Source organism: Mangifera indica, chromosome 14 (genome assembly GCF_011075055.1).
Source record: "Mangifera indica cultivar Alphonso chromosome 14, CATAS_Mindica_2.1, whole genome shotgun sequence".
NCBI classification, from domain to species: Eukaryota; Viridiplantae; Streptophyta; class Magnoliopsida; order Sapindales; family Anacardiaceae; genus Mangifera; species Mangifera indica.
Window position 1 is genome coordinate 4,101,526 of NC_058150.1, and position 13,664 is coordinate 4,115,189.

Consider the following 13,664-nt stretch of genomic DNA (forward strand, 5'->3'; position numbering starts at 1 on the left):
AACATTACAGATAAATTTAAAAATTTAAATTTTTTTTATATATTTTTATTATATTATTATTTTTAAAAAAACATATATCTATTCTTATAAATAATATATATTATATAATATAATATAACTATTATATTGTATTAATTTGATACACTTAATAATATATATCATTTTTCATCTTTATCGTATCATATTATATAATATATATCATATATCATAAAATATTGATAATTATGACACTATTTATGTATCTAATTATGTTCTCAAAAATGTATACATATATCTACACATGACAGAGATTAGATTAAAGATAGGTTAAAAGATTGGAATTTCCATGAGGTTATTGTGATCTCCATTTTTATGCAAAACAACATTACAAGCAGAAGGTAAGTGTCAAAACACAGATTACAGGCACAGAGTAGAGATGTTCGGGCCTTAACCTTTTTGAGGTCCTCATTCTTCTCTTTTAACATATAGGGTGTCTATCTATAAGACTATAGCACTATTCCACAATACATTAAGGCAAATGCTTCAAAAGCACCTCCATGCGACACAAATTTTATATTTTATTCAGTTGGCTCACACAAAGTTTCCTACTTTTCCCAGGAAGATTCATACAACACAGACTAGAACCCAAGCTTGCGCTCTTAAGGAAAATCGGTGAAATGCCGGCAGCTTACATCCACCACACAGCCTACTACATTTGCATTATCTGCTAATACAATTTGCTCATGCAGTACCCGCCTGTTCACAAAGGTCTAGCAGATCCAGGGTCTGCAAAACCGGCACACAAAATTCATGACTGAGATACATCGCAAGCCAGTTTCTACAAAAACTCACATGAGACAGAAATTGAGTGGAGGAGAAAGCCATAAAGGAAAGATAGAATGTACCTCAGGAATTGAGAGCTCAAGACGGAACTTTGGGCCATCATAGTGATGCAAGACTGGCCTAAAAGCATCTTCTTCCAATGCCTTGCATAGTTTTCTAACACGGATCCTTACCTAGTTATTATTTTTTTGGGAAAAAGGAGAAAGAACAGGCTTCAGTCAGTGAAGTTCCCCCGATACAGGAGAAAGAAATTCAAAAATCATTAATCTGATTTTTACCTGAGCAGGAAACCTTGATTCTCCTTTACACTTTTTATCTTCCCAGGCTGTTGGATCAATGTTGGAACCTCCAAAACTTGCTGCCTATACAAGAACATTTAAGGAAGCAGAGTTGTTCAAGACATACAAGTTACTGAAAAAATAAAGTTGAAGACCAAACGAAAAAATACACAACTTGCCTAATCATGCCCATTTAAAAACTTGTCCTATTTGGTTCAGTACATCTTTTCTTTATTAATAAATACATCATCATATTACTTACCAAAAATATACATCAGCATATTAAACATTTCCAAATTTTAATGCTATCATCAAATAAAAAGGAATGAATTAGGGAAAAAACCTCAAAAATTCCATGCAATTGGTGAGTAGTATAATTGTAAAGGAACAGAGGTAAGCCTGGCGTTATTGCCCGCACTGAATCCCTGTATCTCGGAGGCAAACCTAATAGATGAAAATAGCAGATGCATGAGAATTATACACATCAATAAAGGAACCAAAGTCTAATAGAGAATGCATGTTATGGTGTTTACAGAAAGCTATGTTGCATTGTTTGATATAAAATCACAGCCATTTAGACATATAATGCTTGACATTTTAGCATAAATTAAGTACATTATCTATTAAGTTTGAAGTAAAAAATTATCAATATTATCAATTCTCTACCGATGAAATGGTTGGAAAAATATGAGTACTTCACATGGGTAGGTATTTTTGACTAATTGAAAGAGAAAGACAATAAGACATTTGAAAATAATATTAATAAATAATAATTACCAAATAGCTGACGCTTTAAGTCTTCCTGCATTGTGTCATTGTTACAGACAAAGATGTATCCTCCAAGCACCTCATTCCGTGGAAGTGTTTCTGTTGCTGGCAAAGTCTTGAACCTTTTGTCAACTGCACTGTTGTTATCATTGCTGTTATTGCTATTGTTGTCAGCCTCTTTGACACTCAGATTATTGCCACTGTATTTGTTAACCATCAGGTTTCCCATATTGTGCCCACTGTTTTTCTGGTACACTGCATTCATGTTGTAAATACCATTCCTAAAGGAACTTTTGCTCATGTTTTCAGCAACTCTGGAGTCCAAATTCAGCATGTTGAAGTTAAAGTTAAAGTTCTCATAATTGTTATCTTCATGGTACATAATTTTATCCCTTGGTCTTGATTCTGTCGTGCCCTTTGAAAGATCAAGATTATTCATGCGCTCCCCCTTCAATCTTGTCTGTTCAGCCAACCTTGAGGCAGCTCTTAACCACGATTGATCCTCTGAGGTTTTTGATTGTCCTCGAAGCTCATCACCCAATTGCCAAAAGCTGTGCGTGTTGTCCATCTTGCAAACTAAACCTGGATCAAAATATCAACAAAAACATCAGTTATCCTGTCCAGAATACAACCTAATATTAAATGGCATTTACTAAATGAGAATGTCAATATCATATGTTCCACTAGGTGAAAATTAAGCAGCACAGACACGAAAACGTCGAGACATGAAAACATAAAAATGAACACAGCGAAACAATATTTCTCAAAAATATAGGAAACGGCAACGTGATAGAAACAAAAAATAATAAAAATATAGGTGTCTATAAGTAAATATTGTTTTTATATAATTTTTAAATAAAATAATTTACAAAATTATTACAATTAATTAGAAAATTATAAAATAAAATATAATTAATGACAAAGAAAAACAAATTAAATTCAAATCAAATTGTATTTATCATTTAAGAGATATATAAATATATCATACTTTATTATATCTTATGATAAACATAATAAAGAATTATATTATATCTTAGAATTTCTTTTTTCATGTAAAGATACATAGTTAAAGTGAAAACATAAACTATGTGTGCTGTAGGTGGCCTTCAAAAGAAATTAAAATTTCCTATGACCAAACATGGCCTTAGAAGCTGAAAGAACAACTCTTAAACTGAAACCTGGAACTCTCGCCTCTTCATCAGCTAAAAATTAACACTTTACAAGACTCTCTCTCTCAAAGTCTCCACAAATTAAGTATAATTACAAAGAACCCACCAACTTAGTCCTAAACTTTCACCGTTTTAACTGATGAACTACCTATTTCAACCTCCTTCATTGCCAACACTGTCACCGTTACTCTCCTAACCATGATTAACTATCCATTTTCTCTTTCCCCTGATTCACCATTCCTTGGGCTCCAACTCCACCATTGCCATCAATTATGGCTCAGCCACCAATTAAGTTGTCATGCCAAGTTAGGTTTTTTTTAAAAAAAAAAAAAAATTGGAGAAACACTTTTCTAAAATAGAAACATGTTTTGGAATTTTGTGTATTTGTGTCTTGACACTTCTCGTATAGGGTATCAGGAAGTTTCGTTTCAAAACCCTCCCAGAGTTTCCTAGCATTATAGGGTGAAAATTCAATTCATACATCAGGAATAAAGATGGCAATAACAAAAAGACACTCCATTATTTATTTCAGTTTCCAAAATTCTGCAGGTCAAAATAAGAATGACTACGTAAAACCACAAAAACACTCAATGAACAGAATCCAAAAAACACAAAAAGTAAATATTATAGAGAGCAGAGATACATTAAGGATTCAATTTCTAACCACACAATTACAAAACATCAACACCAAAGCTCAGCCGAATAAATAAGCATACTTCAAGAGTAAAAATAATCTTATAAAGATTAAATCAGACCGATCAGCCAGATTAATTTAAGTCAAGACTCTTCACATCTGGTGAATCAACGATTTTTTCATAAACCAAACGGTACAAAACAAATATTAAACTTAAAAAAAAAAAACGAACAGTGGAAGGGAGAAATACGAACTCAAGGTCAACCAGATTTTACTTAAACAAAAAAAAGAAATGAAATCTTCTAATATGGGTCTACCATGAACTAATCGACTCACAAAAAACACGCAAAGCAAACTACTTTACACATAAACATCAAAATCAACAACAAAAAGAGTAACAAGCCGAACAAAATTGAGGAATCTAACAAAGAGAAAGACTTGTACAGAAATATCAAAGCTAGGAAAGGTAATCGATTTCAAAATGCGAAAACAAAGGAGCTCGAAAAAGCTGCAGAAATTACATGGAATCTAAGTACAAAGAACCCTAGATGCAGGGATCCAAGAGAGAGACAGAGAGATTACCTTTACTATCTCAGCCAAACTGTGACACCTGCGAGACACAGCACAAAGAAGGAGAGATAAAATGCGTAAGGATATTTATCGTATCTATTTTTTGTAATGCCGGGAATGCCACTCCAAAGTTGTGTAATTGTGGCTTTTGCCACTCTGCTTTGTTTTTGAATTTTTGAATTTATTTTTTATTGTTTTGTTACTTTGTGGCTGTGAACAATTGGCCTTGATTTTTGAATCAAAGCTGTGCTTTTGCGATTAAATCATTTCATCCGAAAAAATTCAAAAATTAATATTTAGTGGATAATATTAAAATAATATTATTTGTGTATATTTTTTATATACAATTTAAATATATAAATAATAAATTATTATATAATTAAATATTATTTTATTTTTAATTCAAAATTATTTAATTATATAATAATATATTATTCGTATATTCAAATTATATTTAATTTATATATTTTAATTAAATTATTTATATTCAATAACATGTAATATAACCATATTATTTATAATATAAAATTATTTTTTTTTCTTTATAATTTATATATTTTATAATATAATTAGATAATTTGGATTAAAAATAAGAAATATTGTTAGTCGAAGAGTAACTTTGTGCCATCTGATCATTAGACGTCAATAACTTTATATATATCACCGAAATCTTCGGCGCTCGATTTCATGTCTCTGTCAAACACTCATATAGTCATAACGTTATTAATTCAAAGTCAGCTTGATTATCATAGGTAATTGACGGGAAAACGACGTAGCTTTAGTAAAGTATATCATAAATAAGGTCATTAAGAGAGCAAAGCATAGCTGTCATCGTAGAGGAAGTGGGAAAGTATTGTAGTGGTGGCATGGCATCACAAATTGATCGGTGAGAAATTAGTTGGCAAATCATATATATATATATATATTATAAAATAATATTATATTTATTTATTTATGTATTTAAAATAAATATACATAATTTTATTATTTATTATAAGAAACTGAGTCCGTCCATATTAATTGTTTTTAGAGAGCAAGTAGTCGATAAGTTATTAATTAAAGCATCACAAGCCTCTTGTTGCTGTGTTTTGTCTCGTGAGCAGCCGACCATTCACTTTTGAATTTGAATTATATGTACTTGGTGGAATCGGTTGAAATGTAACTTGAAACGGTGACGGATCAGCATCATAAATTAGAATGTCCCTTTTTATTTTATATTTGATTAAATAATTATGGTATATTCTTAGTTTTAAAATAAGGTTTTACCTGTTTGATTGACAGTGGAAGGTGACCAATGTGATGATGGTAGCCATTTTAGTCTTGGAGGCCCAACGGTTTATGGATTGGGCTTAAGAAAGAAAAGAGCTACTACCTTTCCGTTGTTGATAGGTTAATTAAAACTGAGTTAAATTTAAATTAAAATAAATTTGAATTTGATTTAAATTTAATGAATTGCTTCTGTGTATAAGGAGTACTCGGCTAGATATGCAAGTTTATAGCTTTGAGCTTACTCAAATCTTACTTGTTTGTGCACAAAAATTTGGGCACAACTCGAAATTAAACTTAGCTTAAAATGTCAATAATGTGGCGGCAGAAAGTTTTGAACTTTGATTGTCTAATGCATTTTGTAAAACTATAATAGTATATATATAAATAACGATATGATATCATATGATTAGGTGTTTACATGATATTGCATTTAGAAATTTATGTTTCATGTTACAAGGCTAGGTCTAGCTAGTATATATGTTTTAGCAAAATTTTTTAAAAGAAATCTAGTATAGTTTCTTGTGTGATCAGGGTATTGACGTTCGGTCTAGCTAAAGTTTGATTGTATTATACTATATGCACTAGTAGTAATAGAGATATGAGATATTGTTTAGTATACTTTCACAAAACATTTGAGATGTCCAAGGTCAAGAGTTTGGTATCCAATTAATTTTTCATTATATAAAATAGTCATCTAAAATGATATTAGAAATAGTCATATCTCTATCAGAAATAGTCATCTAAAATGATAGTGTCTACGGAGTTAAGACATAAGTTATGTTATAGTATAATCGGGTAGGCATCTAAAATGCCAAAAAACATCCGAGGGTAGACCATATGCGATATAAAAATTCAATTCAACTTAAGAATGCATTTTAAACTTGTTATGTTTGAGGTGTCTTCATAAGTCATCTACTTACTTAGTGTTATAACGCTTATACGTTTCTTTATTTATGGTTTTACAAGTAGGTGAGACGAGTAACAAGACAAATGGGGAGTCAACGATCTAGCTTGAGGAGTTTGCATAAAAAGGGGTATTTATGTCCTTTTCTATGTTATGTTATGGATTGCGTAGTGGACTTTAGTGAGATTATGATTTAGACTTCATACACATTTTCACTTGGACTTGTATTTTCATACTATTTTTTATGAATGATTTGGTTTATTTATGAGGTTTAATTCAATTATTATTTTTGCATACCAATTTAACTATAAGTTTAGGGTTGGACTCGAACTAAGCCAACCCTATATAAGCTTAGTTGAGCTTTGTCAAATTTTCTTAATTAAAAATTTTGATACAAAACGACATCGTTTTAATCAATATGTATTAAAACGATGTCGTTTTCATAATGGAAAATGAGCCAAACTGAATTTGAGCTTGATTTTCACGAGCTCAAGCTCAATTAGATGTAAACTGAGTTAAGCTTAAACTTGGTTTGATTCGAATCTAACCCTAAGTTTATCATGTTTTATATTTAAGACTCTCTCTTACGTGTATGTATATATATGAAACGAGGTATTATTGTCTCACGGTGGGATTGCTGCCAAACTCACTAGTTAACAATTCAGAAAAAATTTTCAAATTGTTTATTATTGGAGTGGACCGAAAAAAATTGAATAAAAGGTGAAAAACTGTAGTCTTAAAAAGGTAAACAGGGCAAAGGGTCATTCGAATAAAATAGGGGTGGACATGGTTGTTCTCCTTTTTAAAAATTGTAACTTGACCATAAATCTCAAACCGACTTAAGCTGCAACTTTCATCCCTGCTCTCTCACTAGGGTTACAACTTACAACACAGACGGACGCGGTCGTTGTTTGGATCATTTGTCCGTACAAGACCCTTTACGAGAGAGCAAGACGGAAGCCATGGACATGCAAAGCGATTTCGATAGGTTGCTTATGTTTGAGCTCGCTCGCAAAACCGCAGAAGCTACATACGCCAAGAACCCTCTCGACGCCGATGTTTGTCTTCATTATTTAGTTTTTTATTTATTTTTGTCCGTGATGTTTTATTTCATGGTTTAACCTCGGTTTGTTTGGTTGCAGAATTTAACGAAATGGGGAGGGGCTCTGCTAGAGTTGTCTCAGTTTCAAAATATTCCAGATTCGAAGAAGATGATTTTAGGTACTTTTATCTTTTATACAGTAATTGTTTCATTTTTCGGGATTGCTTTGTCATCCAAAGCTATGCAATTGGGTAACGTTAGAGTCAAATTGGTGAGATAGAATAGTGATACGTAATATTAGTGCCATTTAGCTGAAAATTGATAACATGATATGAATAGTAATGTAGAACTTATGATTGATAAATTTAACCAGTTTAACATTACAATTACCTTTCATTTTTATGCCAAGTTTTGGCGTCTTTTTAATTAGAAATCAAGAAATATGTTATTGAGTAAGTTCTTGATAGGGAGAAGGACTATTTCCCACCCATCTTTTGATGCATTTTCAAATTGGCACCCACGGCAGATGAAAATCCAGTTTTCCCACCCATGAGCTGTTAAAATGGATGATATCTGTTTGCATAAGGGTAAAATGTCCATTTTACCCTTGTTAGATGAAATGACCAAAATACCCCTTAATTTAATTTCTCAAAATTGATGTGAGGGTTTTACCATTCACCCCCCTTAGGTTTTAGAAACTAACATTTTCACCTTACCTAAAGTTTTTAAACTTTAAAAACTAACATTTTCACCCTCAAACCTAGGGTTTCCATATTTTTTAAAATACAGCCGCCCCCCATAACTTTCAAAACTAGCATTTCACCCCCATTCTTCAACCTCATCTCCCAACGTCTTCTCCGGCGTCGTCACCGACCTCCTCCTTCTCCTGGTGCGACGGCGGTGGTGCGACGAAGAGATCTCCGTCTCTTCGTCGCACCGTGCGACGAAGAGACGGAGATCTCTTCGTCGCACGATGCGACGAAGAGACCTCCCTTCGTCGCTCGTCGTCCAGATCTGGGATGTCTGCTTCGACGAAGGTCTCTTCTCTTCTCTCTTCGTGGCTCGTCGCATCTGGAAGACGCGACGACGAAGGACGACGAAGCGTCGTCCTTCGTCTGTTCTTCCAGATCTGGACAACGCTTCGTCGTCCAGATCTGGGCGACGAAGGGTCGTCCTTCGTCGTCCTTTGTAGTCGGAGATGGGAGATCGATCGAATGCGTCGGCCGTCGATGGTGGCCGGAGAAGGAGCAAACCCCAGGGGTGAAATTAAACTTTTCAAACTTTGAGGATGGGTTAGTTATTAGTTTTTAAAACCTGGAGGGGGGAAACGGTAAAATTTAAAAGTTTAAAGGTTTTAAATAGCAAATGACGATTTTGCCTCTGTCCCTAACTGAAAAATTGGACGGCAGTTTGGTCACAGGTGGGAAAACTGGATTTTCATCTGCCGTGGGTGCCAATGTGAAAATGCATCAAAAGTTGGGTGGGAAATAGTCCTTCTCCCTTCTTGATATTGTCTTTATGCTTTGGGAGTGAGTTGTTAATGGTGTAGTTAATTGATTGGCAAGTGAGTTTTTTAGAGTGCTAATATGATGGTATGGGATTATAATTTACTATAACAGATGCCGTTTCGAAGCTAGAGGAGGCATTGATGGTTAGCCCCAACAGACATGATACATTATGGTGCCTGGGTAACGCATATACTTCTCATGCTTTTTTGACTCCCGACTTTGAGGAGGCTAAAGAGTATTTCAACAAGGCAACTCAGTACTTTCAGCAAGCTGTTGACGAGGTATAGTCTCTCTCTCTCTCTCCTTTTCCTTTCCCTTCTTGGTGCCTTAATGCAAGCTCACAGTGATGTAGTTTAGATGTGAGATTGAATAATTTTGTGTTTTGTAGGATCCTTCAAATGAACTGTATCAGAAGTCTTTAGAAGTGGCTGCAAAGGTACTCTCGATCCATCATTCACTCTTGTTGGTTATCATTCCTTTATCTTATATGTGAATTGGATGTCTTTTTAAAGGCGTTACCTTGTAAAATTTGTAGCAAGTTTAGGCTGAGATTCTACTTGACAAGAAGAGGGGTTGGGGTTTCAAATTTTGTTGTTGCTTGGATTTTTATCCCTGTGGTTTTAGTCTCTCTGGGCTACCTATATATTAACTTCTTAAGTTTGTAGCATTTGATCATTGTCACTGCTTTTGATCCTGTTACACAGGCAAATGAGGCCCCTCTGGATATGCAAAAGCTACTTTTTTTCTACTAAATAATGCACTTTTCTAACCTCTCTTTGTGTCTATTACTGTTTGGTTCTTGTCATGATTTTGTATAATATATAAATCCAATTACTCTTTGCTGTGGGGTTTTATGTGAGGTTGCAAACTTGTCTATGTCATTCAGTGGCTGAGTTTTCAGTGAAGAGTTTTAGTTGAATAGTTAGAACTTTTTGAAATGTTGAGTGGCTAATGTCATGAATGGGAGATTGCAAGTAAAATAAGCATTTATTCATGCTGGAGGTATCTTCATAAATTATATAGATGGAGGTCCCATTTTTGTTTTGATGCAATAAATGATTAATTTCTCCAAACTAAGTATTTTATTTTTTGTTTTTCATCTGAATAAGACATGTAATTTTTTTCTGTGAAGTTAAAATTTAAAATGAAGCGGATAAACCTTTAAACAGTCTCTGGATGCACTTTAGTGTTAGTCAAGAACCAGATCTTTCTAATGTAACTGCTTCATGCTTTAGCAGCTGTTTGGTTCCATTAGGCTTGGGTACGTTGGAATTATTTGTCCAAATTTTTTCATGCATGTGAGTCTTTTGATGATTCTTCTTTCTTAAATTGATGGCGTAAATTGTTGTGAAGCAAATTTTTTGTTTAAGATCTACCTGTTTTTTGACATGGGGCATTTTATGACTCATTGTTAATAGAAATGGTAGAAGTAAATTATTTGCAGTGCTAGCCTTTTCTTATTTTCTTTCAGTCTATCATGGCTTAGTTGTGCTCATCTTTTCTGGAGTAAATTTTCTCTGCTGGAAATGACATATTTCAATTTGTTCAATTCCATAGGCTCCAGAAATACACTTGGAGATCCATAAGCATGGTGGTTTAGCTCAGCAAGCTATGGGAGCTAGTGCTGGTCCTTCTTCTACTTCATCAAGTGCAAAGGTGACGCCTAAGGCTTTTCTTTTATTTCTTGCTTGTGGTATGCATGCCTGCATTTTTGGGTATTCTACTATTAATGATGTTATAATATTTTAATTTTATTCTTGAAACACTGATACCAATAATTTTTAAAGCAATGGTTAACTGTATCCTGTCAAAAGAAAAAAAAAATGAGTGGTTTGGAGGAAAGTCTGGTTAGATCCTGGGTCTTGGATCTCTGTCATGTCTGTTAATGTGTTCATTTAGGAGAACATGGTAAATATGGGGTTCCATTTGTATCTTTAGAAGTTAATCTCTGTGTTTCTACATTTGAGAATAGTGGTGTATATGTGAAACCGGTGCTTTGGTTAATTCATATGAATTGAATTTTCTAACTTACTAGCAGCACGTGCATTCTTATTAGATTTTTATGTGCCTTATTTTGACATATTCAGGCAATCTTCCTGACATGATTCTTTACCCTCTTACCTTTGGCAGAGTTCAAAAAAGAAGAAAAGCAGTGATCTCAAGTACGACATTTTTGGATGGGTGATCCTTGCTGTTGGCATTGTTGCATGGGTGGGATTTGCAAAATCGCACATGCCTCCACCACCTTCCCCTCCACCCAGATAAGTGAAGAACATTCATTTTGGAGATTCAGTATCAGTTAGTCTATCGAGTTGATTTTTGGAGAATTGAGAATCTCATGTCAAGTATCGTTTTTTTCAGTTATTGATCTTAGTAGTGATTTTCCTTTGTAAACCCATAAATAAGTTTTAGAGAGCTATCATCTATATGATTTTTTTTTTTTTGAAATTACGGGGGGTTGAATTTGTGTCTAAAGTCTCGTGTCGAAATGACAATTTATCAGAATTGCAGAGTTCTAACCGACAGTCAACTTCTTAATTATAATATTAGGTTACTTTTGGGAAGTCAATGTATGATTGGATTGAACTAAATATTTAGTGATAGGATTGGATTGTAAACTCATTATGCTTTTGAGAATCATAGGAGAATATGTGAATAGTATTTGGCTTCAGAACTTGATCACTTTTGATAGAACTGCAACATGCACACATAATCAAAGTATTGGGCTGGTCCGCCTATGATGGGGTGACTTGACCTATGCCCAATTTATCATTTTACATTATTGTTCATGACAGTTGAGGGAGGTTGGGCAGTCGGGACTGTATTTAAGGTCTCAAAACTACACTCAACTCCTCAGTGCAATAATTTATATGCAAAATGCCAAAAACTCTTCTTCTTCCTCACATTCTTGGATAGATAAGTAAATTTACGTGCATTTGGGCTTCGGATCATCGTCCGTTTGGGCCTCGGATCATCATCAAATTGATTAAATTATAATCCGGGTGTAAATTCAAGCGCGAGTTACTTGTACGGTATTTGGATTGAATGTCTAACATGCAGTAAAACAATACCAACTTTATTTATGATCAATCTACAATAAAAAACGACATTCTATATAGCAAATTTAACTTCATTTTTAAAACAACAAAAACAGAAGCTATATTTCCTACTGTAGAGCTCAATCCTCCAAAAAAAAAAAAAAAAATCGTTAATCTGAAGGAATAAATTGATCTACCTTCTCCTACTTCAATCTTGGCAAAACGGCGGCGTCCCAAGCGTCCGCTTGCTCCTAGTCTTACTCACATTAACCCCCGGCGGTATCGCAAAATGCCACAATTTCCCCACCGCCTTCACTAAATATTTCCTACACAAAAACTCCTCCCCGTACATTCTCTCCACCTTCCTATCTACGTCGTGCAAGAACACGTGCGTCATACCGCTCCTCGTTCTCCGATGCGCCATGACTGCAGCTGTGAACACCGTCGCCATCCTCCCCGGCGCCTCCGCGTAATAACCACGTGGCGCATCTATGAATATAGCATCCCACTCTCTGTTATACACGTCATCCGGCAACTCGCTCAACGCCAACTTACACCTGGCGTTGCCTCGGAGGTGCACCTGCGGAGGCAAACAGTTTTTCTCGGACTTGTAAGAGTTGATGAGATGGTCAGCCTCGTAGAGCTGTGTGCTGTAGGTTATCGTGTGGACACGCAACGCAGGGGCGCGTGCGAGGATTTTGTGCACGAGTTTGGGATCTTCTTCGAGGAATAAGGTAGTGCCACGTGGATTCAAAGCGGCCCACATGAGGGAGTCGTGGCCGAGGCCGAAGACGAGGAAGTTGCACGGGGCGAGGTTGAGGAGAACGTCGAAGGAGGCGCGAATTTCGGGGAAGGTTATTGCGGGGATGTCCTTAGAGGTGGCGTAGTGGATGACGGCGAGGAGCTGGGTACGCATGGCGGCGGCGGATGCAACGGCACCGTCTCTGGTGTAGAGGCAAGCGAACGAGGTGTTGATTGTTTTGCTTAAGCCGGTGATGAGAAGGGCACCGGTCATGGCAATGGTGAGGATAACGCCGAGGAAGAGTGGCTTTTCAACGACGAAATGGCGAGTAGTCGAAGTGTTCTTCATGGAGTAAATTACTCAGAAAAAAAAAAAAAAAGAAATTGATAAGCAGGTTGTCTACTTTTGGTGCGGAAAAAAAATTGATATATGAAGGGAACCATTCAATTCAAGATATTTATTTGGAGTTAGAGACGGATCACCATGCCTGCCTCTTCATTTCAAATGCATGGTAAAATGTATAAATATGTATGTATGTATGTATGTATGTATGCATATAAAAGAAAATAATCTATGTTCAAAATTAACAAATTTTATTTATATTTCAAATTATTTAAAAATAACATGAAAACAGCAACATAAATATTCTTTTTCTTTGTACATGATTATAACATTACTCATTGTGCCCGCGAGCCGTGTTAAGACTTGTCAAGTTAGCTTATCAAATTATATATATTTTTATATAATTATGATTTAATTATTTATATTTATTATTATTTTTTAACGGATTGTGTCTAACAGACGGGCATGACCTACAGTCTGTGTAAATAAAAAAGGGAGTCTGCGGCACAGCCCCTTAAATTTGTTGGAAACAATCTAATTCTTTTGAATTGCCTTTTTTCGTTTAACATCAGGTTATC

At 34.8% G+C, this 13,664-nt stretch overlaps 3 protein-coding genes across 3 annotated transcripts; 1 reads left to right on the forward strand and 2 right to left on the reverse strand.

Moving 5' to 3' along the window:
- Nucleotides 1-320: 320 nt before the first annotated feature.
- On the reverse strand, nucleotides 321-4,387 carry LOC123196839 (B2 protein). Its single transcript, XM_044610978.1, has 6 exons — nucleotides 4,254-4,387; nucleotides 1,878-2,450; nucleotides 1,444-1,544; nucleotides 1,101-1,184; nucleotides 885-995; nucleotides 321-765 (listed from the first exon to the last, which is right to left on the reverse strand). The coding sequence occupies exons 2-6, from the start codon at nucleotides 2,434-2,436 to the stop codon at nucleotides 721-723; spliced, it is 900 nt and encodes a 299-aa protein (XP_044466913.1). The 5' UTR covers nucleotides 2,437-2,450; nucleotides 4,254-4,387; the 3' UTR covers nucleotides 321-720.
- Nucleotides 4,388-7,228: 2,841 nt separating this feature from the next.
- LOC123195589 (mitochondrial import receptor subunit TOM20-like) lies at nucleotides 7,229-11,635 on the forward strand. Its single transcript, XM_044609382.1, has 6 exons — nucleotides 7,229-7,472; nucleotides 7,557-7,635; nucleotides 9,076-9,245; nucleotides 9,353-9,400; nucleotides 10,522-10,620; nucleotides 11,095-11,635. The coding sequence occupies exons 1-6, from the start codon at nucleotides 7,377-7,379 to the stop codon at nucleotides 11,227-11,229; spliced, it is 627 nt and encodes a 208-aa protein (XP_044465317.1). The 5' UTR covers nucleotides 7,229-7,376; the 3' UTR covers nucleotides 11,230-11,635.
- Nucleotides 11,636-12,019: 384 nt separating this feature from the next.
- On the reverse strand, nucleotides 12,020-13,270 carry LOC123196931 (probable methyltransferase At1g27930). Its single transcript, XM_044611080.1, has one exon. The coding sequence runs from the start codon at nucleotides 13,090-13,092 to the stop codon at nucleotides 12,211-12,213; it is 882 nt and encodes a 293-aa protein (XP_044467015.1). The 5' UTR covers nucleotides 13,093-13,270; the 3' UTR covers nucleotides 12,020-12,210.
- Between the last annotated feature and the right edge of the window lie 394 nt (nucleotides 13,271-13,664).

Coding starts and splice junctions, on each gene's coding strand:
- LOC123196839 (XM_044610978.1), bottom strand. CDS start 2,436: ATGGACAACACGCACAGCTTTTGGCAATTGGGTGATGAGCTTCGAGGA. Junction 1,545..1,877: donor CTTAAAGCGTCAGCTATTTG/GTAATTATTATT, acceptor TTCATCTATTAG/GTTTGCCTCCGAGATACAGG. Junction 766..884: donor TTGAGCTCTCAATTCCTGAG/GTACATTCTATC, acceptor CCGGTTTTGCAG/ACCCTGGATCTGCTAGACCT.
- LOC123195589 (XM_044609382.1), top strand. CDS start 7,377: ATGGACATGCAAAGCGATTTCGATAGGTTGCTTATGTTTGAGCTCGCT. Junction 7,473..7,556: donor AGAACCCTCTCGACGCCGAT/GTTTGTCTTCAT, acceptor GTTTGGTTGCAG/AATTTAACGAAATGGGGAGG. Junction 10,621..11,094: donor CTACTTCATCAAGTGCAAAG/GTGACGCCTAAG, acceptor TACCTTTGGCAG/AGTTCAAAAAAGAAGAAAAG.
- LOC123196931 (XM_044611080.1), bottom strand. CDS start 13,092: ATGAAGAACACTTCGACTACTCGCCATTTCGTCGTTGAAAAGCCACTC.